At 43.5% G+C, this 27,683-nt stretch overlaps 1 protein-coding gene across 1 annotated transcript; it reads right to left on the reverse strand.

The window, feature by feature from the left end:
* On the reverse strand, positions 1–26,866 carry TXNRD3 (thioredoxin reductase 3). The gene is made up of 16 exons (XM_069966726.1): positions 26,661–26,866; positions 23,676–23,736; positions 23,288–23,397; positions 21,942–22,049; positions 17,420–17,492; positions 16,508–16,627; positions 16,268–16,410; positions 15,595–15,710; positions 8,615–8,840; positions 7,870–7,962; positions 6,647–6,723; positions 6,388–6,544; positions 5,776–5,883; positions 5,358–5,453; positions 4,587–4,721; positions 1–2,926 (listed from the first exon to the last, which is right to left on the reverse strand). The coding sequence occupies exons 1-16, from the start codon at positions 26,763–26,765 to the stop codon at positions 2,864–2,866; spliced, it is 1,791 nt and encodes a 596-aa protein (XP_069822827.1). The 5' UTR covers positions 26,766–26,866; the 3' UTR covers positions 1–2,863.
* Positions 26,867–27,683: the final 817 nt, after the last annotated feature.

A 27,683-nucleotide genomic window follows, 5' to 3' on the forward strand; every position in this document is an offset into this window, starting at 1 on the left:
TTATGTATCTCTCCATTTATTGCACCATCAGTGTGAATATTACATTGGTAGAATTACATGTATCAAAACACAAAGATCTGAAAATGACAGATAAGGATATTTTGCAGAAGTACTTAAATATTTAAAACCTTCCCATGACAGATAAGAGACCTGCAGGCCTTTACAAGGCTCTTGGGGGTGCAGCATCCACCAAATACACTAACTTTAATTCACATTCAGCTTTTACCCGGAGTTATGGTATCATTTACACCAAGAGGCCTTACCCAATGGTATTCTATCAGAGAACCCTACAACCACTTTGTAGGCTGCTGCTAAACTATGCCTTCCAAATAATTTTGTGAACAGCAGCCTAGGGAAGTCTGCTCAGTAGTCCATAGGATTTTCTATACAGTCTCCTAGGCTGCTCCTAATCAGGTTTTCTAAATCTTAGAAAGTGTTCTGCAACTTAAGCACATTGCAGTCCAAGGTTGCCAAGGTCAATTTAAAGGATTCAAATGTGTAAAAACTGTGTAGCTCGGCAACTGACATACACAGCGTGCCAAGAAGAAATTGAAAATGCTACTTGTCCAACAAGGTGGTGGTTTATTGGAAAATAGCTGGCTTACACCAAGACTAAGCATTGCAAGGACTGAGCCAATGTGATGAACCCTGTCGCATTCATAGTGTCTAAATTTTTACTGTCTAAGAATTACCCAAGCAAAAAAACTACACCCTTATTGATATTGGACCTAATGTCATATGTATAATACCCAATTATAGAACATATATAAATGATTAATACTAAAACAAATTAATGAAATATTAATCTTTATTACATATCAAAAATATGGCTTAAAAATAGATAATACATACTTCACTGATAACATTACACCAGGAATGGGGAACCTTTGGCCCTCTCCAGCTATAGAAAAACAAGGCAGCCAACAAATATGGTAGATGCAGTAGTATGTAATAAATAAAGAAAAAAAATATGTTACAAAGAAAAATTACTAAATAATCTGGCTCCACCTGCTGGTCAATTCAGTAAATAAAGTGCTGAGTGCAAGCCCTTTGTGTTATAATACACCAGTGCTATAACAATAACAGTAAAACCTAGAATATAAAGAACATGGAAATGACAAAGCATTAAGTTGCAAAACACGTGTCAGACACTCTATATTCTGGCTTTTCACCGAGATTGATCTGTGTGCTGTGACTTTACTGTCCTTGTAGTGTTATTGTTATAGCACTGGTGTATACACACAGGGCTTGCACTCAGCACTTGCCAGATTATTTAGTAATTTTTCTTTGTTTGGGTATGTTCACACTGAGGAATCCACAAGAAATTAAATAGAAAAGTTTCTGCTTGAAATTTCTTGCCAATTCAGCTCTGGCAGAATAGGAAAAGAACTTGAGCCGAATGCAAGCAGAATTCCAGACCCATTGACTTCTATAAGATTCCTCTAGCGGAATCCACCCAAAGAATTGACATGTCATTGACAACGCGAATCTGTGCCGAAATTTTCACAACGGAAATCCCGCCGTGTGCACGAGTGAGCGGGAAGCCCATTATACACAATAAAAAAATAGAAATTTTTGATCTTACGGGTGGAATTTTGCATTTTTCACACGGAATCCGTTTAAAATTCTGCACTGATTCCTCAGTGTGAACATGCTTTTAATTTATTATATACTACTGCATCTACCATACTTGCCTGGCTCCCGTACCAACACTCAGATTAGTACCCTGGTCCCTTTTATTGTCTGTGTACTGTCAGTGAAGTATTTTATCCATTTTTAAACCATTTTTGAACATTAGGGTGCCTTCACAGCACGCTGCGAGTCTGGTAGGTCCTGGAAGATCACTTTCACTACATACACGCAGCGGTCTGAACGTGTATGTAGTGAAAGTGATCTGCCAGGACCTGACAAGACACGCACCGTAATTTACACTGCAAGTCACTAGGTGTGAAGGCACCCTTAATTATTTCATTTGTTGTAGTCTTAATGATTATATAGGTTCTAAGAATTAGACAGGATTTCTAACTCTCCCTGCCCCTGTGTTTCCATTCCTCCTCATTAGGGATTTCAGCTTTGTAAATGAGAACATTCTGGCTACATCTAAAACTAGAAAACATATGCAGATCATGTCCAACACACAAGTACATGGCTCAAAACAGTGACTTGCTGCTTTTATTGAGACCTACTGGATTTTATCAGGGCAGGTGTTTAACCTCTGGAGTAAATGGTCTTTACCTGACTGCAAGCAGAGACCTTAAACAGCAAGAGGTAAAATAAAAGGTTACAGATCATTTTGTAACACAACCAAGCTTTCTGAAAAGGAAGTTTTCAGATGGTGACCTAAAACAAGGTAAAAGCTGAATTTGGGTTTTGATGGAGTTCAAGCTTAAATAAATACTGATGACTGAAAACTTTGCATTGTCAAGACGGAGCCCATAGAGGAAATAGACTAGGATGCAGAATCCACAGGTTGTGAGAGGGGGTAATGGGGGAGAGAAGAGCTAAGAAATGAAGTTAAACTAAAGAGACAGGAAGATGTAGTGATCTGCAGTGTCTAGTCATCCGCCAGTGCTCTCCTCTAGGTGAGGTGAGGAGCAGAGGCTTCATAACAAGCATTCTGGGTACAAATGCTGATCTAAACAGGTCCAGATCTCTGGGAAACCCTGCTGTTCCACTGTTCACCCCTGAGATTCATCCTTATATTGACCAATGTGTTTATCCTACAACTTCCAGCATCTACAAAAACATTCATAGATCCATCAAGGCAGCTTTGCAGACTTTTGTCTACCAGAGAGTCGTAGTGCCACACCGGCCATAACACAGGAAGATCAGGCAAGGGGACAGTTAACAGCAGGGTTTAACCTCAGCAACCCTTCTGGGTGATGTCTCCTCCAGATGATTTGGTGACCTCCAGGGTTGTAAATGCCTATAAAAAAAAATAAAAAATAAATATAAAATTTGACATTTTATTGCAATGAGATACAATCAGGAACTTTAGATAGTTTATTCACATACATTACAAAGTTATATAACTTTGCAATGTGTGTTAACCCCTTGCCTCAGCAGCCTGTTTTGGCCTTAGTGCCCAGGGACTATTTTTCAAATCTGACCCGTCTCTTTATGTAGTTATAACTCTGCAATGCTATTCACCATCAGGGTTATTCTGAGTGTTTTTTCGCGACATATTCCTCTTTGTGTTTGTGACTGCAAGGACCCTGCAGAGACTTGGTTCCCTCTTCACAATGGCGCAGGTAAACAAATCTGAATACCGGCCACCGCAAGCTCCACAACCAGGCCACAAGTCTTGATTCCTCGCAACAATTTGTTTATGAGGTCCTTCTGTTTGTGCTGCGGTGATCACGGACTGCCTTCAGTAGAGTTGTGCCTATCATTTGCACAACTCTAATAGGCGAGTGTGTTGAGAGGCTCTGACGGTATTTTTACTGTTACACCTGTTGTGCTCAGACGCTATTGCAGTAGGAAGCGCCCTTCTTTCTTTCCTTTTTTTTTTTTTTTTTGTGTCTTTGTGGCATACTTTCGATGATACTCAGTTTTTAGTAAAAAAAAAAACAAAAGACAAAACACATTTGCACAAAAAAGTTGAAAAATTTACGTTTCTTTATATTCTAAATTCTCTTTTCCACATTAATTATTACTGCAACATCTATAACATGTCTACTTTATGGTGACATCATTTGGTGAACGTCCTGCTTTTTAGAATGTTAGACTGCTTAGAAATTTTGCAGCGATTTTTCAAAATTTCTGGAAAATTTCAAATTTATTAGGGACCAGTTCAGCTCTGAAGTGGACTGAAGAGCACTGTAAAAACTGCACCCATCAAAGTATTCAAAGTAGCATTTCATAAGTTTATTAATGCTTTAGGTGTTTCGCAGAAATTTTAACAAGTTGCCGAGGGGAAATTTTAAAATGTTAATTTTTTGGCAGAAATTCAATTTTAATTTATTTATTTCCTATTACACAGCAAATACTAACTGAAAAATGGAACTGAATATTTATTCTCCTTATTCCAAGGTTTCTAGAAATCCCCCACATGTGGCCGCAGTGCGTCACCTGACTCAACCACTTGCCTCAGACATCACAGAACTGGTGAATTTTGGGGCCTTTTATTATTTCAGTTTTTCTTTTTTAGCCATTATATCATGTCACAGAGGCGTTGCGGTGCCAAAGTATTTGTGTAAAACAAGTTGACATTTCCATCTGTACCATTCGGGGGGAGGTGGTACGAATTTAAAAAAACAAAAAACAACACAATTTAGCAGCTGTTTTTCATCATTTTTTTTTGTACGCCATTTACTATATAAGTTACATATGACATGTTATCTTTGTTGGTACAATTACAGCGATATCCATTTTATATAGCTTTTGTTATAGTTAATGGCATTTAACGGCTCCCTTTCCGGGCAGTGGCAGGAGGCTGTGTGAGACAGCCTTCTCCCGCTGCCCGATCACTGCTAGGGACAGCGGGGGGAGGCAGGGAAAACATCATTTCGCAGCAAGGGGTTAATTAAGCAGAAAAAGTATAACACCAGAGTTCCCCTTTTAAGAGATGGCCTGAATAAACTCACCTCTGCACAAGTTGGATGGATTCCAATGGTCTCATCCAGCTTTTCTTTGGTCAGACCACACTTCATTGCTGCTGCAAATCCCTGAGTAATCTCTCCTGCATTTGGCCCCAAAACATGGAAGCCGATGACTCTATCCTAAGAAAGGAATAGAAGTTATTACTATGAAATACAACTAAAAAACAAAATGGTATAACCATGGAATAATCCTGTGATGCTTAGAAGTCCGCAATTCTGATATATACCCTTTATCTGTATTGTTGCCTCTACAAACCAGAGTGTTATGTATTATGTCAGGCCATATGCAGACTTTACTTGCTGATTGATTTAGAGACGATGATAGGAAATTGGAAGCACACAAAGAGTTTGACTGCAAGTCTCAGGTTCGATTAATGCTGAATTAGAGACCTAGGAAATGTTTATGTTTCAACAACTATGTTATGGAACGTGGTAATACAGAGATCTCAAAGTGGCTACAATTCCCTACCTGTAACTATCAAAGCATGCTGGGATTTGTGTTACCACAGCTAAAGAGCCAGATGTTAGAGACCCACGCAGTACAGAATCACAAGTGTGTCACTCAACATATCCAAAGCAGGAGCCGAGAAAGTACTGACTAAATCGGCTTATATGTATGTGCTCAGAAGCTCAAAAACAGGAACCTCTGAACACAATGCACAACAGTGGTGCAAGATCTGCTCTTCCCATTCAGAGACAATTTCATGAAGACACACATGCAAGATCTTACACAAGAATAAGCTCTCTAATACTTACATTGTCAAGTTTGTTGCAGATGACTTTGGCGAAACAAGTGTTATTGTCACGCCCAGGGACGGTCCATTCAAGGGGCCAAAACAAAGTGTGGTAAACCTAGAGAGAACAGGAAAGACTTATATTTTTCCTTTTTCATTCCCCACTTCCTGGCCAGTCAAACATTTTACTTTTTCCCTTCATAGACTGTAAAAAAGCAGATTTGACTGACAGATGGGGAGATGCACCACCACCCGAACCTCAAGATCGTAGCGGTTAAACAAAAAAGTTAACACAAAATGACAGTAATGATTTAATAAAGTTTTTTGTGGTTTTCACCAGTCCAGTATCTTGGCAGAGCCTGAAGCACGGTAAAAAACTTTATATGTATAAGACTAAGCAAAGTGGTGGAGAAAACTGGAGAAAAGAACTGTAGACAAACCTCTAGAGTTTCCTCGCCAAAGACTTCAATGGCTTTATCCTCTGAATATCCACAGCAGCCGTACTCCATTGGAGTAAACACTGTTGTTGGTACATTTATGTAGTCACACTGCAAGGAAGGGGATTTACATTAAACTTGCCAAATCTCAAACTTCACTTTACCCCAGAGTCCAATAATACAAAAAAAAACAAAAAAAAAAAAACAAAATCCACATGAACGCATCTGCTCACATTCTAATACCCTTATAGTACACCCCCTGTCAGCTTTGAAGATTACTTCAAATCTCTTCCAGATGTGGATATTTTAAATATGCCTATTTATGTAGTGCGGATTTACAGTTTTGGAATCTGGAAGGAGTAATATCACCCAGCAGAAAGAAACTTTGGATTCTCTGACACCCAGGAAGACATATAGACTTGTCAAAGGACTCTAGTATAATCCTGTAATCAGATTAAAGGCTGCCCATAACTGTGTAACTCAGTGGTCTGCAGCTAGTGGATATTCAGCTGCTGTGAAGCCTATGACTAATGTGCTGGAAGTGGTGGTTCCACAACAGCTAGAGGAACACAGGCTGCAGCTGACTGCTGTTATTCATTAGGTTTAGTACCATACCTTCACATTAGAGCCACCATACAGCCTCCTGGCCAGCAGGCGACCAGCTTGGATTGCCACTGGTGTTAGCTCTAACTTTCCATCCAGGATATCCCCTATGGCGTAGACATAAGGCACATTGGTTTGCTCTTCGTCATTCACTGGAATCTTACCATTCCTGCAAACCGTAATCAAGATATTTATAAAAGCAACAAACACAGAGGAATATATAAAAAGCAAAGAAAAAAAAAAAAAAAAAAAAAAAGTGATCAGCTCTCACTTCTCATTTATTTTCACACCAATTTTCTCAAGACCGATATTTCGCGTGCAAGAATCCCTCCCGACAGCAATTAACACCTGCAAGAAAAAAAGTGAATGAAAAATTACTCAATGGTTGAGTGAATATATTAGGATTTTAATTTCCAAGTATGATTAAAAATAAAATAAAAAAATAAAAATCTATAATTTTCAACATAACAAAACAAATTTAAAATTGGTGAAGATAGTCTCTTTCCCTGGACTGTCATTTGCCATTTAGAAAAACATTTGACATGACAAAGACCAGGTCTGAGTACAGGACCTGTACTGATCGAGAAGACCAGGTTAAGCAAAATCCTCTCCCAGCTGACAGATTTTTGAAGCCAAAGCCAGCAATGGATTTGAAAAGGGGAGAAAACTCAGTCTTTCGTTTAGGACCTGTTCTCTGTTTATAGACCGTTCCTAGCTTTGGCTTAAAGGGGTACTACAGCAAAAATCTTCTTTCTTTAAAATAAACTGGTTTCACATTATTATATAGATTTGTAACTTAAGTACAGGAAGACTTGAGATTTTTTAATAGAATTATCAGATGTTGTATGTCCAGCAGGAAGTGGCGTTTTCTTTCCAGTCAGAGACAGTGCTCTCTGCTGCCACCACCAGATATTTTCTATGGGGATTTGCTCTTGCTCTGGACAGTTCCTGACATGGACAGAGGTGGCAGCAGAGAGCACTGTGTCAGACTGGAAAGAATACACTACTTCCTGCAGGACATACAGCAGCTGATCAGTACTGGAAGACTGGAGATTTTTAAATAGAAGTAAAATTACAAGTCTATATAACTTTCTAAAACCAGTTTATTTGACAAAGATTTTTGCTGGAGTACCCTGTTAAAATAGTCAAGATATCTGTGTATTTGTGTAAAAAAGCTATTTTGTGTAAGTTATTATGTGTACATCAGTAGCACTATTTCGGACCACTATAGGACAGGTCCTCTGCATCTATCAGTGTGCCCTCACCAGTCTCAGTCAGTTTTCCAGTAATCAGCTTGTCAGCGTCTATGCCTCCCATGTACACACAGAAGAGGGGAAAGTCTGCTATTCCCCACAGCCACATCTCACACACAAACAGAAACCGCGCTTGTGTGAGCAAGATTTGGGGGAGGGGAGATGGCATAGCATTGTTGTATGTCTGTGCCTATGAACCGCAGCTGAATGTATTTAAAGTAAGGACTATACAATCACTTACTGTATTATATTCATCTTCAATTATGGTATCGCTTTCGGTAGACTTTGCAACAACTTTTAGCCTCCCTGGAGTCCCAGCTTCTAGCTGCTCCACCTGTTGAAATTCAGAAAAATTATGGTTAACTCTAGAAGCAAGAGTGAAAAAAAGGCTAGGGCTACACAGCAAACTGAACAAGTGTGTGGGCCACATGGACAAAAGCCGATGTGTCGCACTGCATTATGTTGCTTCCAACTGGCCTCTTTGCCAGTCAATCACCCCTGCAGATGGTGCCGACAGGCATAGAGCTGTGACTGGTCACAGCCCAGACGACTAGTTCATGGCTCTCCCCCAGCACCACATGCTGAAATAAACAATGTTTTATCAGGATAAAGGAACAAAACAGCAGATATGGTAGGCAACCTGCTTACAACATCTGTGCAGTGTTGGTGGAAGCTCCTTTAGCATAAATTTACCCTTCAAATTGGTGCCTTTAGAGTAAGTGTACATTTGTCCTTGTTAAAAAATGTTTTATATATATTTATATATATATTCTATCCTGTTCTTGACTAAATGATCAGATGTTTCACTTTTATTTTACTTTTAAAGCTATGCTGCCAGCCCCCATGTATGGTGGGGTGGTGCAACTTTAGGTACTGACACTAATCCCCATTCACATCTTATACATCTACCTCAATGCTGTCAGTTTCCATAAAATATGTCTGCACCCCTGCTGGTGACATTCTAAAAGAAGAGGGTGGTTTCTTACTGAAGTTGGAACAAATTTCTTAATGAACTTCACTCCATGGGTTTCCATGTAGGCTCCAGCTCTTTCTGCCATCTCTTGGTCAAAGCCACGCAGAAATATGGAGCGCACCATCACTGTGACATCCAGGCCGATCCCGGCAAGAAAACCGGCACACTCCAAAGCCACATAGGAGGCTCCGACTACAAGAGTCTTCCCAGGACAGTAGGACAATGAGAAGAGATCATCACTATAAGAGAAACAATGCAGACACAGATAAGAGGGAGGCAGCTTCATATAAATGACTCTAGAGTTGGTTATATACTGTAAATTGTGCTTCTTCAAAACTCCAATCTGGTTATTCACAGGTTGCAGATTACTGCTATATAGTTTCCATGAATTTAGATCGATATGTGCATGTAGACATTGGCATACTTTGCACATCTTGACCATTTATATTTGGGAGGCATTAGGCTCTGCCCGTGTCAGACCTAGGCTCTGTGCACACGGAGAAAAAGTGGCAGAATTCAGATGTGGAGAATGCCGCCAGCCTACCTGTCATAATGACAGTCTATGGGAGGCTCACGCGCCTCCTCTCCACGCGCTGAAGAATGAACATGTTTATTCTTCAGTGCAGAGATATTACTCTAAGTCAAGATATACAGTACTTTCAAAATAACTGGCAGTGAAAGGGTTGACGTTTGCACCATTTTCTGTGTGTTCTTGATGAAACAAGAAGGTTTTCCACTAATTAACATCAGTAATCCCACTAATTAAATACTGCAGCATTATTTGTATGTGAAGAAGAGGAACCGCAACAAGCGGCTTAAGGAGATTAACACACAAATCTAGAAGAATTCACTTTGTGGACAGCGATCCGCTGCCAAGATTCTGTCAAGTCCAGATGGTTTTAAACCCCATTATACTGACACATTAGGAGAACACGGACTCAGACAAATCATTAGTGTATGTCATCAAGCTAGCCAATGCAGGGAATCTAATAAAACGTGACTGCCCTATAAAAATCATCTTACTTTGATGCATCTTTAAGAGGTTATCTAGGCTGAGAGAAACATGGACATTTCCTTTCAGAAAGTGCCTCTCCTGCTTTCAGTTTATGTTAGGGTATTGCAGCTCAGTTTCATTGAAGTGAATTGTAAAAATGACATACAACCTGCGCACAGGGTGATTCTCTGTGTAGGAAGGTAGCTGTGTTCTTAATACTTGACAAAACCTCTTAGTACATTTGTATTTATAGATTAAATAATTCTGAAACATTTAATAGAATGCGGTGGTGTGATTTCTTATTTTCCTGTTGCAAATCTGCATAAATTGATAGCAGAGTATTAAAATTACTTGTCAATGAAGTTTGCTTTTACACACTACGTCCTAGGGCGCATGCTTTACAAAGACCTCAAAGAGGGATGTTCATAAAAGTGAAAAAAAAGTACAACAAATTTCATGCAGATTAGGATTTTTTTATCCCCCTAGTGAATGCTGGGACACTGAATCAGAGGTCTATAATGCCTTTGGTATCTATACAATAAGGACCTAAAAACCAAATTATGTACAGACAAGTAGGCAAGTACAGTGGTGCCTTGGATTCCAAGCATAATTCGTTCCGGGGCCGTGATTGTAATGAAAATCCACTCTTAAACCAAAGCAGATTTTCCTATAAGAAATCACTGATATGCCGATAATTTGTTCCACCACCCCTCCCTCTGTTCGGGGAGAGAGGGGTTACAGCTGTGGAGAGAGTACCTCCACAGTCCTGTCCTCTGATGCAAGCCTCAGCCTGAAGTGGATCTGCTATGATTTGGAAGGTGAGGGAGACTTCCTGGGTCATAGTACAGGGATGTAGAAGAAGCTATGCAGGCCATGCCCCTCCCCCACCCATCCAGTACAGGGAGCTATTACACCAAAGCGATAGTCTTAAACCAAGTTACAATTTTGAAAAACTGAGCTCTTCTTGCAAAATGCTCATAGCACAAGTTGCTCTTAAACCAAGTTACCACTGTACTTACATATGAAGGGATGGTGGGAAGTTTGCTTAACAAACATGAATGATGAAACCCTCCAGAGATTTCACAACCAAAAAGAAGCAGATCACAGATATGGCACAAAACTAAGAAGTCATGTCAATTGGCAACTTTCTGGCTTTGAGAGAGTTAAGAAATTATGGAATCATAAAACAAAAGAAAACTCCAACAGTTTTTTGTTGCACCCCCTCTTGCTTTTATAACAGCTTGCAGTCTCTGAGGCCTGGACTTGGAGTTCTGTTTGTCACTCATTATCAATCTGCCTCCAACTTTCTTTGATTGCTGTTGTCAGACCAGCTTTGCAGGTTGGAGCCTTGTCATGGACCATTTTCTTCAACTTCTACCAAAGATTTTCAATTGGATTGAGATCTGGACTATTTGCAGGCCATGACATTGACACTGTCTTTTTTCAAGAAAAGTTTCAACAGTTCTTGCTCTATGGTAAGAAGGGATGCACGATGCACCGAAATATCAATACTACTATCGATATTCCGGGCATAAAAACGGTTCTGTACAAGGATTTCCTGGTATTCGATACTTTATGTTAAACCGCCTAACAGAGCAGCTTAAAGTATAATGCAGAGAATACGTCCGGCATCTGAGCGCCGGCCATGTTCTTTGTGCACCCCCTAGAGTCAACTCGGCTGACCGTCCACCCTCCTCTCCCAACGGCGCCAAATTCAAATAGCCGGCACTTAGCGATCGCTAGTGCCGGCTATTTAACTGTGTACATGCCGCTGTCACACTTGACATCGGCATTTAACCCCTCCAGAAATGATCCTGCGGGCAGCAGTCATTTAGGGTGCAAGCGGGCCGGGCTGCGGGTGTGCGCAAAACGATTTTTCCGTATGATATATCGTACAGTCTAAACGCTGATAGTTATGAAAAGAAAAAATTGTTACTCCGACATCGTTAATCGTACGATCGGGCCAATTATCGTTTCGTGTAAACGCACTATTAGTTGTGGGAATGAAAAATGACAGGGTGATTCCATAATATTTTTCCTCAGGTTTGAGTGATTCAATAGTTTTTCCCCTCTGCTTTGTCTAAACAATTAAATGTTACTGACCACATTTTTATTTCATGATTTTTGTTAGTGTTTCTAAAAGCGAGAAAGTTACCATTTGACATGATTCCATAATTTTTGCGAGGGGTTATACATATAACCATATGAGGGCTCACACTTTATTAGTACTATACTGGAGTAGATGGAACAATTTTTATTCCATTTCACTCACATACATGTACTGTGCAAAAACCAAAAACAAAAAGTCTTAAGCAGCACCAGTTAGGCAATGTTTGAGCTTGGGTGCATGTCTCACCAGACCGGACCCAGGTCCGTGTAGAGATCCAAAGAAATGTAGAGGAGACTGCACATCCAAAAAAGATCTTCACTTTAATCACACCAGTGCAACGTTTCGGCTATAGAAGCAGCCTTTCTCAGAACAGCTGCTTCTATAGCCGAAACGTTGCACTGGTGTGATTAAAGTGAAGATCTTTTTTTTGGATATACATGTACTGTGGTTATTGAGCTCCTAACAGTGCTCTTCAGGATGCACATCTACTTCTCATTCTCTTCATTTTAGATGGCAGAAATAGGGCTGGGCAGTCTGCCAACAGGACACTAAATCACACCTCTCTACCAGGCCATGATATAAATAGGATAGACTATAGAATAGGATAAATAGGATAGAGTCATGGTTCACAGATGTAAATTGGTCTTAACTCTATACATGGTGTAGTGGCAGGGACAGGTTCCTGCAGCTTGGCTCCCATTGAAGTAAATGTTTATATTACTGTAAAGCAGCTCCCAAATGTACATTGGCACAGGCATGGGTAGGGCTGGGCGGTATACCGCAAAAATACCGATACCGTCACTGGCGTCGGTTAACCGACCTCAACTTAGCCAGGACGGTATCTGCGGTATTTTTGTACTTCCATCTTCCTTTCAGAGCGCCCTCTCCCCTCTCCTGTCCCGTCAGAGTGCTCCCGAACACACGCGCGCTGCCCTGCATTAGCGCTGCACGTTATGTGCAGGGACGCCGGCATCAGAGCGGGAGGAGGAGGAGCAGCAGCAGAAGCAGGGTCCAGGTGAGAATGCCCGCCCCCGCCACAAGTCCCGTCCGAGCGCCCGATCTCCCCACCCGTCTGGTCCCACCTCACCCGTCCGAGGCCCTCACCCCACTGGTCCGGTCCCGTCCGAGGCCTCCCCACCTTGCCTCACCCGTCCGAGGCCCCCCACCGGTCCGGTCTCATCTGAGCGCCCCCCACATCCGGCCGGCAAGTTCTGCACATGTGTGTGTGCAGGGACGCCGGCATTTCAGAGCTGGAGCAGCAGCTGACCTGTAGTCCTCTCAGTAAACGGACAAGGCTGTAAATTAGGAGGAATGGATGGGCTGCAGCAGGCAGGATGTCGCACACAGCAATGTCTCCTACAGCTTATCCTGCCTGCTGCAGCCCATCCATTCCTCCTAATTTACAGCCTTGTCCGTTTACTGAGAGGACTACAGTCATACATACACGCCTATCCACCCCCTGTATAGTAGCACATCCCTGTCCCCCCGTACAGTCATAGACCCCTGTCCACCCTCCCCCTGTACAGTCATAGACCCCTGTCCACCCTCCCCCTGTACAGTCATACACCCTGTCAGCCCTCCCTGTACAGTCATACACCCCTGCCGCCCCCCCCCTGTATAGTCATACACCCGTCGCCCCCCCCTGTACAGTCATACACCCCTGTCCGCCCCCCCTGCATAGTCATACACCCCTGTAGAGTCATACACCCCTGCCGCCCCCCCCCTGCATGGCCACACACCCCTGTACAGTCATACACCCCTGTCCGCCCCCCTGTATAGTCATACACCCCTGTCGGCCCCCCTGTATAGTCATACACCCCTGTCGGCCCCCTTGTAGTCATACACCCCTTTCCGCCCCCCCCCCCTGTAAGTCATACACCCCTGTCCGCCCCCCCTGTATAGTCATACACCCTGTCAGCCCTCCCTGTACAGTCATACACCCCTGCCGCCCCCCCCCTGTATAGTCATACACCCCTGTCGGCCCCCCTGTATAGTCATACACCCCTGTCGGCCCCCCTGTATAGTCATACACCCCTGTCGGCCCCCCTGTATAGTCATACACCCCTGTCGGCCCCCCTGTATAGTCATACACCCCTGTCGGCCCCCCTGTATAGTCATACACCCCTGTCGGCCCCCCTGTATAGTCATACACCCGTCGGCCCCCCTGTATAGTCATACACCCCTGTCGGCCCCCCTGTATAGTCATACACCCCTGTCGGCCCCCCTGTATAGTCATACACCCCTGTCGGCCCCCTTGTAGTCATACACCCCTTTCCGCCCCCCCCCCCCTGTAAGTCATACACCCCTGTCCGCCCCCCCTGTATAGTCATACACCCTGTCAGCCCTCCCTGTACAGTCATACACCCCTGCCGCCCCCCCCCCCCCCCCCCCCGTATAGTCATACACCCCTGTACAGTCATACACCCTGTCAGCCCTCCCCGTACAGTCATGCACCCCTGTCGGCCCCCCCTGTGTAGTCATACACCCCCTAATAATGACAAATGATAATAATAATGATGATAATGATAGACTAACCACGGCTTGCTGCTCAGTGAGCTTTTTTACTTTTTTGATATCAAGTATGGCAAGTGGGTGTGGTTTGCATAGCAAGTGGGTGTGGTTTGCAAAAAGGGGAGTGTCATAATTATCGTTCAGTTATCGTTACCGCCGCTACATGTGCGATAAACCGCGATATTGATTTAGGCCCATATCGCCCAGCCCTAGGCATGGGTCCTCTTTGTTAGCAATCAGCCAGGCAATAAATTATTTTGTCATTAAAATACAAAAAAAAAAAAAAACAACCACCTTTAAAAAAGCCCCAGAGTAGACTCTCTGAAGAACATTGCCAAGCTCAAGGCCCTATTCCACCAACAGATCTGACGACAGATTATCTGCCAAAGATTTGAAGCCAAACCCAGGAACAGACTATAATCAGAGAACAGGTCATAAAGGAAAGACTGGATTTCTCCTTTTTAAATCCACTCCTGGGTTTGGCTTCAAATCTTTGGCAGATAATCTGTCGTCAGATCTGTTGGTGGAATAGGGCCTTCAGCTTGCATGCACAGTCCAAGTAATTTTAATTTCACAGCACAATCTAAGCCCCATCCCCAAATTCTGTGTTCTAAAGACAAAATTTCACTAACAAACAGAGGAAAGTGGATTGCAGAGAAGTGAGACCCTCAGTGACTCACTCAGAGCTTTTTTTCCCCCCTGGGGTAAGGAACGGATTAGCACACCTTGAGCACCGTCATGGTATGGCATTTGCTTACCAGTGGCTGAAGTTGGACGCAGCCCAAAGGCTCCCTGGAAAACACGGATACAGTCATAGGCTGTATACACGTTTTCCAGGACCCCTATAGGGCTGCATCCAACTTTCTCAGCCACTGGTGCTATACCCAAGGCTGTATTCAAAACAAAGAAGCCATGGGCTGACAAGTAAATTTTTCTTGGAATACTCCTTTAAAAAGTCCAAACAAAAAGTGTGCTCAGTATGAGAGGATTTTCCCCTTCACACACGTGACATAGGCACAGATACATGCCTCTATTACATTAGCACTTGGGTAGGAAGCCAAGTTGAAGAATACCACCTGAGGAGATGAAGCATGGTCACCATGCTTGCCAATTAAACATTCCACAGCGGTCTGATTCATGTGATTTTCTTTCCATTGATTTTGTATGATTCTAAGCACAAGATGCCTTTAAATACTAATGTGAACTTGGTGTCAATAACTACAAGCTAATATGTAATCCTCCTCCATGTCATAAAACTGCAAGAACATAGCGGAGATAAGGGAAATGGTGCAATGTCCAAGTGAAGTGTTAACAGACTGGTATGTAGTAAACAGCAGCTAGGGAAAAAAACTGCTTTTACTTTTGAGCAAAGCCTCACCTGGTAATGCAGTATTCTTTATCGCCTGGGATATTGAGATATCTAGGCCTCTCCCCTGTGGCGATCACAAATTTTTCTGCTGTGAAGAAGCTTTCCTTCCCTCGCTTGTTTGTTGCCTAATAATCCAAAAAAATATTTTGAAAATGTTATATTAAGTCATCATGTGAGATGAGACACCCATAATAGTTAAAATCCAGATAGTACAGAAACACTGCTGAGTATAAAGGCATTTTGCGTAACTTAAAGTCAATAGGCATCCATGCAATTCATAAAAAATAAGTTACAGTGCAAGAGCCATAATCGATTTCTACTCTGAAGCATAAGTGCCATATACAGAATAGATTAAAGGGGTAGTCCAGACAGGAGCCTTTTAATATATGCCTAGGAATAGGCTGTCCTGAAACTTCTGGGACCTGGTGTCACGACATTGCAAGCCTACCCAGCCAATCCTCAGCACTGTCCGGCCTCAGTCACAGATTGGCTGGCTGGGCACGCAATGTCATGGCTCCAGGACCCGGAAGTGGCCAAACAGCAGGATGGATCGGTAAGATACCAGCGACGCCACAGGAGCCAGAGAAATAAGTGCAATTTATTGTTTTCAACCAACCTATCTCCAGAAATATATGAAAAAGGCCTCTGCCCAGAGTACCTCTAACACAAATTATATATTTACCTTGATCTTGTGTGCTTCCACAAACTCTCCATATGCGTTCTCATAGAGGACATTTTTGTCCCTCAGTGCCACTCTGTAACCCCAATTCAAAGAACTAATATAGTTCTGGATGCTCTCTGTCATGGTGTCCCAGTTGTGTTGTACTGGAAATTAAACAAAAGGTGAACACAAAACATTAGTAGGAAAGCGCTGACAGGAGGGCTTAATTGTCTTTAAGGAGTTGTCCCTTTTGTATTTTACCTTGTTCATCATATTCCCAGCCAAACTTTCTGGAGTCTTTCAGAGCCTGACCTAGGAGAGCAGCTTGGTGCATTAACTTCTTAGGAATACACCCAACATTGACACATGTACCGCCAAGCCCTTTATAAAAGAAACCACAAATTACGTATAAGAGCCAATGCTTGAAGACTCCATACAGCAATACAGAGACTTTCATGTCTTAGAAGCCATTACTGCTTCCATAACAACTCAGCCTGAGCAGTAAGTGTGTGAAGTACTGCAACTATCCAATGTCATCATTCATCTCAGCAATCCATGGGGAGGGACTGTATGACCAGTGGGCGGCCATCACATTGGTCAAGTGTTCACAGTTCACTGCAGCTGCATCACACACACGCCACTTTAGTTGATGGCTTCAACTTTTACACACATGAAGGAAGTATATCAAGTTGTCCAATCTGATGTAAATGAACTAAAAATAATAAACTGTACAGTATGACAACTTTATGGGGTGGTCACTCTCACACAGCTTTTTGTGACAGTTTTATTAGTTTCTTTTCCCCATGCCCAGAAGTACCCATCAGGAAGGAGATGTATGAGAACACATCAATTACTTCACATTACCCACTTCTAGTTTTGCATCAAAAAATACAAAATGAAAAACTGCCAAAAAAACTGCACTGTTTTTTCCGCCTTATAGGTGTTTGAAACACACACACAAAACTTAGACCTCCTTCTCACACAGCTAGGGGTTTAGACAATACTCTGAGGTAAACCCAACAGGAGGACATATTTTATTCTCCACACCAAACAATAGTCTTATTTGAGCTTAGAATATAACAAAATGCAGTTGTGTAACAGAGAGGTTTATTAACATTAACAAGTTTACTTCTCCTGACAAGCACAGATCTTAATCTGAATCACAAAACTTACCCCAAGCTGCCCCCATAGGAGTGGGAGCAACAAAATCCAGCACCATTACTTTCTTTCCCAGAGCTGCAGCTTCCTATAAAGAAAGAAAGACTCCGTTTTACTGCTACATTTATTCACTTTCACCAATACAATAAAGGAGAAGTCCCACAAAACTGAAGGGAAAAAAAAAATCTATATCTTTTTGACTGGTGCCTTGGATTACGAGCATAATTCGTTCAGGACAGTGCTTGTAATCCAAATCCACTCTTAAACCAAAGGAAAATGTTTCCATAAGAAAAAAATTGAACTGCAGACAATTGGATCGACACTCCAAAAATACTCATTTTTTATTCTGAACAACATGTAAAACAGATGAAACAAACATTTAGAAACAGCTAAATGTTTCATTATACTGTATGTTACTGTACAGTACAGCAATCAGCATGTGGAGTATAATGTATAGCAAGTGTATAAACCTGATAACACAGCAGCAGTTTGTAGATACAGGACGGAACTGCAGATCCCTATAATGCAGTAGTGTAGTACAACAGGCTAGAATATTGAAGCATGCCTGCTGTCAGAGGTCTGTGTGGTCACATGACAGCAGTGGGGAAGGGGTGTGTGTTCAGCATGGACCAATCGGGAAGTGAGAATCAGAGCTGTGCAGAAGGACTGTGACAGATTTTTTTTTTTTTTTTAATTTTGAGACAGTGACAGGGATTGTGGTTGGGAATTGCTATATCTCCCCGAGGTACCTGTCATATGTGAACACTAGGTTCCAGAAAGTCCATACCTCATCCAGGGAAAGCTGGGTGAGATATGGAGGAATCCAGGAAAGTTAAAACCCATAGCAAACTACTTGCTATGGGACTGTTTTTAGTTGCTGTAAAAGGGCCTGGATTTTTATGGAATGACAGGCAGGTTGGTAGTGGGGCCTGTCATTCCCTTTCTGGCCAGTCCAGGTTTTTCTATCTGGCCAAGTCAGCCCAGGTGCTGGAGGCCACTGATCACAGGTCTCATAAGTGGAGGCACAGAGTGTTCGAGCTGTGGCTGTGCATGGAGGTCTCTCCTGGCTGTGGAGAGGGTCAGGGCTGCTAAAGCTTCTGCTTGGACTTTGAGCCACACTGGTATTATACAAACTGATGTTGTTTTATGTTGGGTGACTGGTAGCAAGTCACCTGTATAGCTAGGATTTGCTGTGTTCCTGCTCGTCTGAGCTCTAACTATTTTGAGCCTGTATGTAAGGGTACAAACCCACACACCGTATACACAGCAGATACGCAACAAATACGCAGCAGATTTGTTGGTACAGATTTGATGCTGTGTTCAGTTATTTAGATATAATCTGCTGCGTTTTTGCTGCGTATTTGCTGCGTGTTTGCTGCGTATCGCAGCAGTAAATATGCTGCTTATACGGTGGGTGGGTTTATACCCTAAGGGTACAAACCCACACACCGTATACACAGCAGATACGCAACAAATACGCAGCAAATACGCAGCAGATTTGTTGGTACAGATTTGATGCTGTGTTCAGTTATTTATATATAATCTGCTGCGTTTTTGCTGCGTATTTGCTGCGTGTTTGCTGCGTATTTGCTGCGTATCGCAGCAGTAAATACGCTGCTTATACGGTGTGTGGGTTTATACCCTAAGGCTGAATTTCTTTTGGTTTCAATAAACAAACAGGGGCATCTCATATAATAATATACACACACACACACACACAGGTCACTTTATTAGGTACACCTGTCCAACTGCACGTTACCACTTAATTTCTAATCAGCCAATCACATGGCGGCAACTCAGTGCATTTAGGCATGTAGACATGGTCAAGACAATCTCCTGCAGCTCAAACCGAGCATCAGTATGGGGAAGAAAGGTGATTTGAGTGCCTTTGAACGTGGCATGGTTGTTGGTGCCAGAAGGGCTGGTCTGAGTATTTCAGAAACTGCTGATCTACTGGGATTTTCACGCACAACCATCTCTAGGGTTTACAGAGAATGGTCCGAAAAAGAAAAAACATCCAGTGAGCGGCAGTTCTGTGGGCGGAAATGCCTTGTTGATGCCAGAGGAGAATGGGCAGACTGGTTTGAGCTGATAGAAAGGCAACAGTGACTCAAATAGCCAACCGTTACAACCAAGGTAGGCAAAAGAGCATCTCTGAACGCACAGTACCTCCATCTTTGAGGCAGATGGGCTACAGGAGCAGAAGACCACACCGGGTGCCACTCCTTTCAGCTAAGAACAGGAAACTGAGGCTACAATTTGCACAAGCTCATCGAAATTGGACAGTAGAAGATTGGAAAAACGTTGCCTGGTCTGATGAGTCTCGATTTCTGCTTGAACATGACAATGAGTTCACTGTACTCAAATGGCCTCCACAGCCACCAGATCTCAATCCAATAGAGCATCTTTGGGATGTGGTAGAACGGGAGATTCGCATCATGGATGTGCAGCGACAAATCTGCGGCAACTGTGTGACGCCATTATGTCAATATGGACCAAAATCTCTGAGGAATGCTTCCAGCACCTTGTTGAATCTATGCCACGAAGAATTGAGGCAGTTCTGAAGGCAAAAGCATGGTGTACCTAATAAAGTGGCCGGTGAGTGTATATGTACATAAATAAATCAGGCAGGGGGTGTAGTAAAATAAAGTAAACTTACCTATCCTCGTTCCCCAGTAATACCACACCTGGGTCTTGTTGACAGTTGCTGGTGTTCTGCAGCTCTCCTGGCTGCAATGTCATGTACCCGGGTGAGCGTTTGCCCGCTTAGCCAATCACTGACTGAGGCGGGACACCGCCCACATCACTGACTGGCTGAGCAGGCAGTTGCTCATCCGGGCCATAAGAGCTGGATACGTAACACACAGTTTTCAGCAGATGATCACAGCTGGCGGCCATGAAGTTGACCAGGGAGCAGTGCTACGGAGGCACAGGGAAGGGGGTGTTTACTTGTTTCCTCACATCCCCCTGCCTCCTTTTTTTAATTTCTCTCTTTATATAGTTTCTTCATCCACTATTCCAGGATGAGTGACTGCTTGACACAATTCTGTCAGCCCAATCATTACATACAGATAGCCACAGCAGTGATATGAATGGATTAGAGAAGGGTTCTTGGGCGTATCTATTCAGGGCATGTGTTAATATAGCTTTGCCTGGGATAACCCTATGCTGATTTTGGCAGTCCACCATGAAGCCAGTTGTCACACCTTAGACACTATTCTTAAAGCTGACGCCTTTCCAAACTAATAAAAAATTATACAGAATAAAAACGTCACAGTATATTATGTTTATGTAAAAACCACTTATACCATAGGCAGCGCATGCCTTCTGACAGCACAGGAAGGTATTGTTCATGTATCAGTCACAAGGTAACAAGAACATATAGTCAAAGTCAAAATAGCTGCAGATCCAATTCAATGATGACTGACATCAGACCTTGACAGGCAGGTGATTGTTTGTCCCAAAGAAAGCCTCTTATGTGTATCAGGCAGCTGAGAAAATCTAAAGGAAATCTGCTACTATAATATGTATCTCTAAGGGCCGAATTACGTTCACTAACGTAAGCAAGCGGAACTTGTTAACTGAGCCTATAATACAGGTGAATTATTGAGCAGCTAGGGTTGTATATCTAGTTAGCAATGTCTGTGCAGCCCGGTGTTGTTCTTGCTTCCGCCTTCTGTCCGCAGCAGCCACTGGAACTCTTGAGCTGGCATCATCCTGTATCTGCTAGTGATTGGCCTGTGACTTTCGGGACTAGCTCAGAAGTTCCAGTGGCGCCTGCTGACGCTGGGCAGAAGCAAGGAGGACACCAGGAATCACAGAAAAGTAAGCATTGCTTTTACACAAAGCCATGTGTGCCTGTCAGCCAATTTTTAGACTGGAATAAATGACAGCAGTCAGCCGATCGTTGTCTTTATTACACAGAGCGATAATCTGCCGAATCAGCCCGATTTGGCAGATTAGCGCTCCATGTAATTGGGCCCTAAGAGTGTGAATAAAGCTATAGGGCAGTGCCATAAAGCATCACGTCTCCACTGGTACATGTCTCAATCAGCAGGATTATGGATTTTTAACGGCACATAAGGTAGAACCACAAAGTGCCCCGCTGCTCCTGCTCCTAAATCTCGAAAGTGGTGATCACCTGGGTGTGGGCGAGCAGCCCAGCAGGAGATGCTCTAACCTGCAGGAAAAGCAGCTTGCTGCTTCGGGCTCTGTCTGACTCCCTGTTCAAGCTGGAGGCCGCCAGGAGCTGCAAGCCTGAGCCCTGCGTGCCACTACTTCCCTGCAGGTCAGAGCGCACTTTATTTTTGTGAAAATCAAGTTTACGATTTTTAATGAAAATCAAACTGATTCTCAAATTCTTGGTGAATTGATCAAATTAATTGCCCAGCCCTAGCTGCAGGTAAATAGTTTTAATAAGCTTACATCCACATCTGCCATCATCTCTTGTTTATTTAGTGGAAAACTTAAGACTTGGGGAAAAAAGAAGGGCATGGGGTGAGACAAAAAAAAAAAAAAAAAAAAAAAGTGACAATACCTTGGAGCACGCCAGACCACCTGAGCCACCGCCAATGACAATAAGGTCATAATCGTAGGTGACAACGTTGTTATCCAACAGCTTCTGCAGAGTTCCATCCTGGTGAGCCTGCAACCCAGAACACACATGATTAGGGAAGTAATTCTTACCTAGAGCTCTTCTACTCTCAACTGTGTACTAAGGAATTGCACTTTTCATACATATAATATACAAACTGGTGAGGACATTTATGAAGTGTCATAAAAACTACACTTTACATTGGAATCATAAACCATGTTGCAGGCTACATGCTGTCTGTAGACTTTGTCTGGTACTACATTACAGCCCCAATTAAGTGAAATTTATTTAAAAAAAAAAAAGTAGCCATGGTTTTTTAATCTTTGTGCAACCCTATACCAAATAAATCCAAGCAGAGGTAATGTGTGACTGCAGGATCAGACAACATAGGGTTTGTTGGTAGTCTGTAACCATGGAGATCCGTAGGTCTGCAATTGTAAGCACACAAAAAAGTAGGAAAATTTCAGTAAGGTTACAAACACACACAAACACAGTATAGCAAATACACAGCAGATATGCAGCAGATTTGATGGTTTAGATTTAATGCTGTGTTCAGTTATTTAGATCTAATCTGCTGCATATTTGATGTGTATCACAGCAGTAAATACGCTGCGTATACGGTGTGTGTGTTTGTACCCTAAGGGTAAATTCACACGGGCGGATCCGCCGGGAGTTTCATGCACGAAATCCGCAATACTCGTAATAAGAATACGTGAATTGCTGATTAGCTGCGGATTTCGTGTGCAAGACTCCCGGCGGATCCACCCGTGTGATTTTACACTAACTGTAAAAAAAAAAAAAAAAAAAAAATTTTGCCATATCAAAAGTTTTTTGAGCGGCAGGTGTCCAGGTGCCAAGGACCCCACTAATCACAAGAACGATTGTGAAGCACTCATTTGAGCACCGCTTTTCCCCCCTGCTTTAGACAGGCCCTATAAATTTCCCATACGGCCTTTAAAGCAGTGCTTCTCAATTCCAGTCCTCAGGCCTCACCAACAGGTCATGTTTTGAGGATATCCCATACAAAAGACACCTGTGCTAATACCTGATGCACCGAGTATTATTATTATATCACCTGAGGATATCCTCAAAACATGACCTGTTGGTGAGGCCTGAGGACTGGAATTGAGAAGCACTGCTTTAAACTGCAGGGACAAAGTGCTCAAACAAGTGCTTCTCCCCATTCATTCTAATTGATGGGGGTCTAAGAAACCAGACCCTCATGAAAGAAAACCTTAAACATATCTCTGACTTTTTAACACTATTTTCCTGTACAGTGGAAATCTCACCTGTAGCGTTTTATCACAGCCGCCCACATGAGTCTTATTCACAAAGACATTAGGGACGGTCTTCTGTCCGGTCATCTCATGCAGCACTTCCTGGATACTGCTGCCGTCATCTACAATGTGAACAAAATGCAATCACTGACAATAAAGCGGCCTCCTCCCTGGGAACCAGGGCAGGGATCTGTAGTAACCCCTGCCTCCTGTGTCATAAGAAATGGTAAGCGCTGATTTTCTCTTTATGACCAGATTATTCATATGCCTGCTCTGGCTATAACATGTCATACTGTGAGTCAGCATTTTCTATATCTGAGCTATCAGTGTGTGAAACATGTAACAGCTCCAAACAGAGAACAGAGAAAGGATGTGGGATGTGATCAGATAATTTACTAACCGCACTGATCCAGCTCCAGCGCAAAATATTCTTTTCCCAGCGAGGTAAAGAGTTCTTTTACCTAAAGAAACGACACAATAAATTGACACATAAAACCCATTTACTTTTAACATACATCTTCACTGTAATCTATTGCTCTATGTTATCAGCTATTTCAGGTTGGTGAGAAGCAGACTATTGTTCTCCAACAGGATGGAAGGCAATAAGACATGGGAACACCCTGCTGCCACCATGACAGAATCTCCACAGACATTACCACATGTGTGATTGCTTTGGAGTTGGCAATTACACAGTCTAGATAGGAATCTAGGTTAACACTGAACAAACTTCCTGTTTCTTTTAGCTGGAAAATTTACCATTAAAGCAGGAAGTAACAGGAGAAAAATACAGGTTCCTTTGTTCTGTCTTGTCTATGACAGGGACCTAGAATAACCCAGAAGGCAATGGAAACAAGATACAACAGTATAGGTATCCTGTTGCAAAGGTCTCTATTCTATTCTTCACACAAACTTAACAGTACCTTCCATCAGGATAAAAAACCATGGTTGGACGGGGCCTCAGCAACACACAAGAGGGGTTAAACTGGTGTGCCGAAGAGTTATACACCACAAGAGATGAGCGAACCTAGAGCGTGCTCGAGTCGATCCAAACCCGAACTTTCAGCATTTGGTTAGCGGTGGCTGCTGATTTGGAATTTGGAAAAAGGAGAAATCTCAGTCTTTTCTTTATCACGTGTTTCCTGTTTATAGTCTGTTCCTGGCTTTGGCTTCAAAAATCTGTCAGATTAATCTCTCTGTGTAAAGGCACCCTAACACCCACAGTTCCTCACTAGAGATGAGCGAACCTTGAGCATGCTCGAGTCGATCCAAACCCGAACTTTCGGCATTTGATTAGCGGTGGCTGCTGAAGTTGGATAAAGCCCTCAGGCTATGTGGAAATCACGGATATAGTCATTGGCTGTATCCATGTTTTCCAGACAACCTTAGAGCTTTATCCAAGTTCAGCAGCCACCGCTAATCAAATACCGAACGTTCGGGTTTGAATCAACTCGAACCCGGTTCGCTCATCTCTATACACCACCACTAAAACAAGTGTATGAGACACAGTATAAGGGACTTATCAATCCCAATAAGCATTAGCATGGGATTTGTATAGCTTAGCATTAAGTACCCACACCAGATAGCCCAAATTAAAAGTCAGCCATCTTATAACTTAGGGTATATACCTGACAATGTACAGCAACCTGTGGCTCTCCAGCTGTTGTAAAGTGATAACTCCCAATAAGCCCTGGCTGCACGCTGGGAGCTGTGGTTGTATAACAGCTGAAGAGCCACAGGTTGGGGTACAATACAGTAAAGTCTTCTACAGAGATTCTTCATTTTGGAAGTTTAACAAATGTTTCTCACATGTCATCCTGTACACACACAGACACAGTAGTTTCTAATCCCTAATCTGCATGTGTTAACATGAAAGAACCAGGAAATATGGAGAGCAGTCAACTCCCCAGTCCCCAGTGATTCAAGGAAGGTTTGTGGCTAGCCAAGAATAGTCAAACTGTCCTCACCGGTCCTATACCATACTAGCCGCTCTGTGATCTGAGCCATGTACAGTAAGTACAGTATGCGACCACTGTGCCTATAGGACTTCTGCAGAGGTAATGTGCCGATAGCTTATAAACCAAGACCAGAGGGGACAGTGCAGCGTCTGCAATATATCACCAGGGGAATGTGTGTACATAAGTTACTTATAATGAACCGATCCTGAGATACAGCTTATATTATCATACAAATCTCCGCTTGCTGCCACTGAACAGAACTCTTCTTTACAAGCAGAGGCTGACAGCTAGCCATGATCCAATACCTGACAGTTTCAAAGGGTCTATTGAGCAGGGTAAGCAATTGATGTGATCTGTGCTCTTTGTGATGTGATGCTCTTTGTGATCTCTCATGAGCTGTATGCAGGGAGAAGGGTCGGTGGAGAGACTCCACCGACCCTTCTCCCTGCATACAGCTCATGAGAGACCCCATTGCCTGAGGAAGGTCCATAGCGGACCGAAACGTCGCACCATATGTTATTTGGTCTCATCTCTTGCATTTCTTATGTACGGTCGGAGTAAATACCTTGTATCTATTTGCTAAATAAAAAAACCCTCACTTATTCTTGCAACATCGAGTGCCGTCTTTAGACCCTGACCCATCTATAGGAAGAGCGGGGAGATGACCGAATGCTTCTCTCCCTGCAATTTAGAGTGACCCCTTGCATTGGAAGTCCATCTAGGTCACATGACACAGAGCCAGGTGTGAATGCTCTGCATGCAGACTTCTCCCAGCTCCTTCTCATGACCAGTCGCAGTCTGAACACTCAGTCGCAGTCTGACAAAAAAACTTTTCGTCTCTGACTTTTTTTTTAAAGACAGCGCCCATTAAAAGAATTCCTGTAACTAAAAAAAGTTGACATATTACATGGAGATGTTACAATTTTTACCAGTGAGATCTGGGGGGGGGGGGGGGGGGGGTCAGACCCCCCCCAATCACCAGAATGGGTCTCCATTAGCTTAGTTCTGTCCCTTTCCAAAGCTGAATACCTAACATCCTGGTTATGTCTCAGTGTGAGCGACATCTCATTTATACACAGTCCATGAGGCAGAATCACCTGGGGGCTTTTATGTTCACAATGGCATCCTGTTCTGTATAATGTCTATAACAGATCTCAGGACCAGCCCCCCCCCCCCGGACAGTCCCTTTAAGAGTCCCCCTCTAGATGATGCGCTCCTGTGGGCTCTTCCTGCAGGTGCCCGTCACTAGACTGGTACTGCAAGCAGCGTCACGTGACCTACCGACACCAACTCAGGAAAGTCACCTGGAGGACAACAACCCCTAGCCCCCCCCAATAACTCGGGTTATTCCTAATAGTATACATGTATATAGCGACGCACAATGCTCAGCAGCAGCAGCTCCTCTCCCCCCACACCGCTCCCCTGCTCACCCGCACACAGTAGGGGCAGTAGCTCTTGCTGAACACTATCACCGGGTTGTTCTCCAGCAGCTGCTCCACATGGCTCCGCAGAGCTTCCCTGCCGGTCGGCGGCATGGTGATGGCGAGTGGCTCTGTCCCTGCTCGCACACCGTCACTCTATGTCACTGCGTTTTCTTCCCGCCCGGCAACCTCCCGCCGTGACGTCACTTGGCCCCGCCGCACACGTACTGCGCTCGCAAAACGCCTAGTAACGATGAACGTGCAGAAGTCGCTTCACGTGATCTTAAAGTGGCAGGAACGAGTAGTAGAAGCCAATGAGCAAGAGGAGGGCACGTGGTGTGAGACGTAATGCCGGTCCTCGGGTCGTTTAGAGGAGCAATATCGTTCTATTCGGCCGATATCGGCCGCTACGAACGATATTCGTCCCGTGGAATAGAGTGCAACGATCAGCCGACATCGTTCATGTCGGCTGATCGTTGCAGTCGCTTGTTTTTCAACATGTTGAAAAACAAGCGACTGATATAGCAGCGATCTGCTGCCGTCGCTCCGTTGAATAGGAGCGTCGGCAGCAGACGCTGCTATATCCTATGGGCTGCCCGGACGATCAGCGATCCCCCAGGCAGCCCCCCCGCAGCTCCCCGCCGCCCCCTCCCGCACTCACCCGCTTGCTGCCGCCGCGTTGAATAGCGGCGGCAGCAGCGAGCGGGGAACGAGGAGCAAACGAGCGCTAATAGTGCTTGTTTGCTCCTCCAAACGACTCGTGGAATAGGGCCATTAGGGTCCTTACACAGAAAGATTATCCGACAAAGATTTGAAGCCAAAGCCAGAAACAGACTATAAACAGAGATCGGGTCATAAAGGAAAGCCTGAGATTTCTCCTCTTTTCAAATCCATTCCTGGCTTTGGCTTCAAATCTTTGGCAGATAATCTTTCTGTGTAAATGGACCCTAAGCTGATGCTGACTCAATAAGGAACTAACATCTCCACCTACAACCTAATACAAGAAATTGGGCAGTTGGGCGGTAAAGGGGT

Source organism: Dendropsophus ebraccatus, chromosome 4, assembly GCF_027789765.1.
Source record: "Dendropsophus ebraccatus isolate aDenEbr1 chromosome 4, aDenEbr1.pat, whole genome shotgun sequence".
NCBI lineage: Eukaryota > Metazoa > Chordata > Amphibia > Anura > Hylidae > Dendropsophus > Dendropsophus ebraccatus.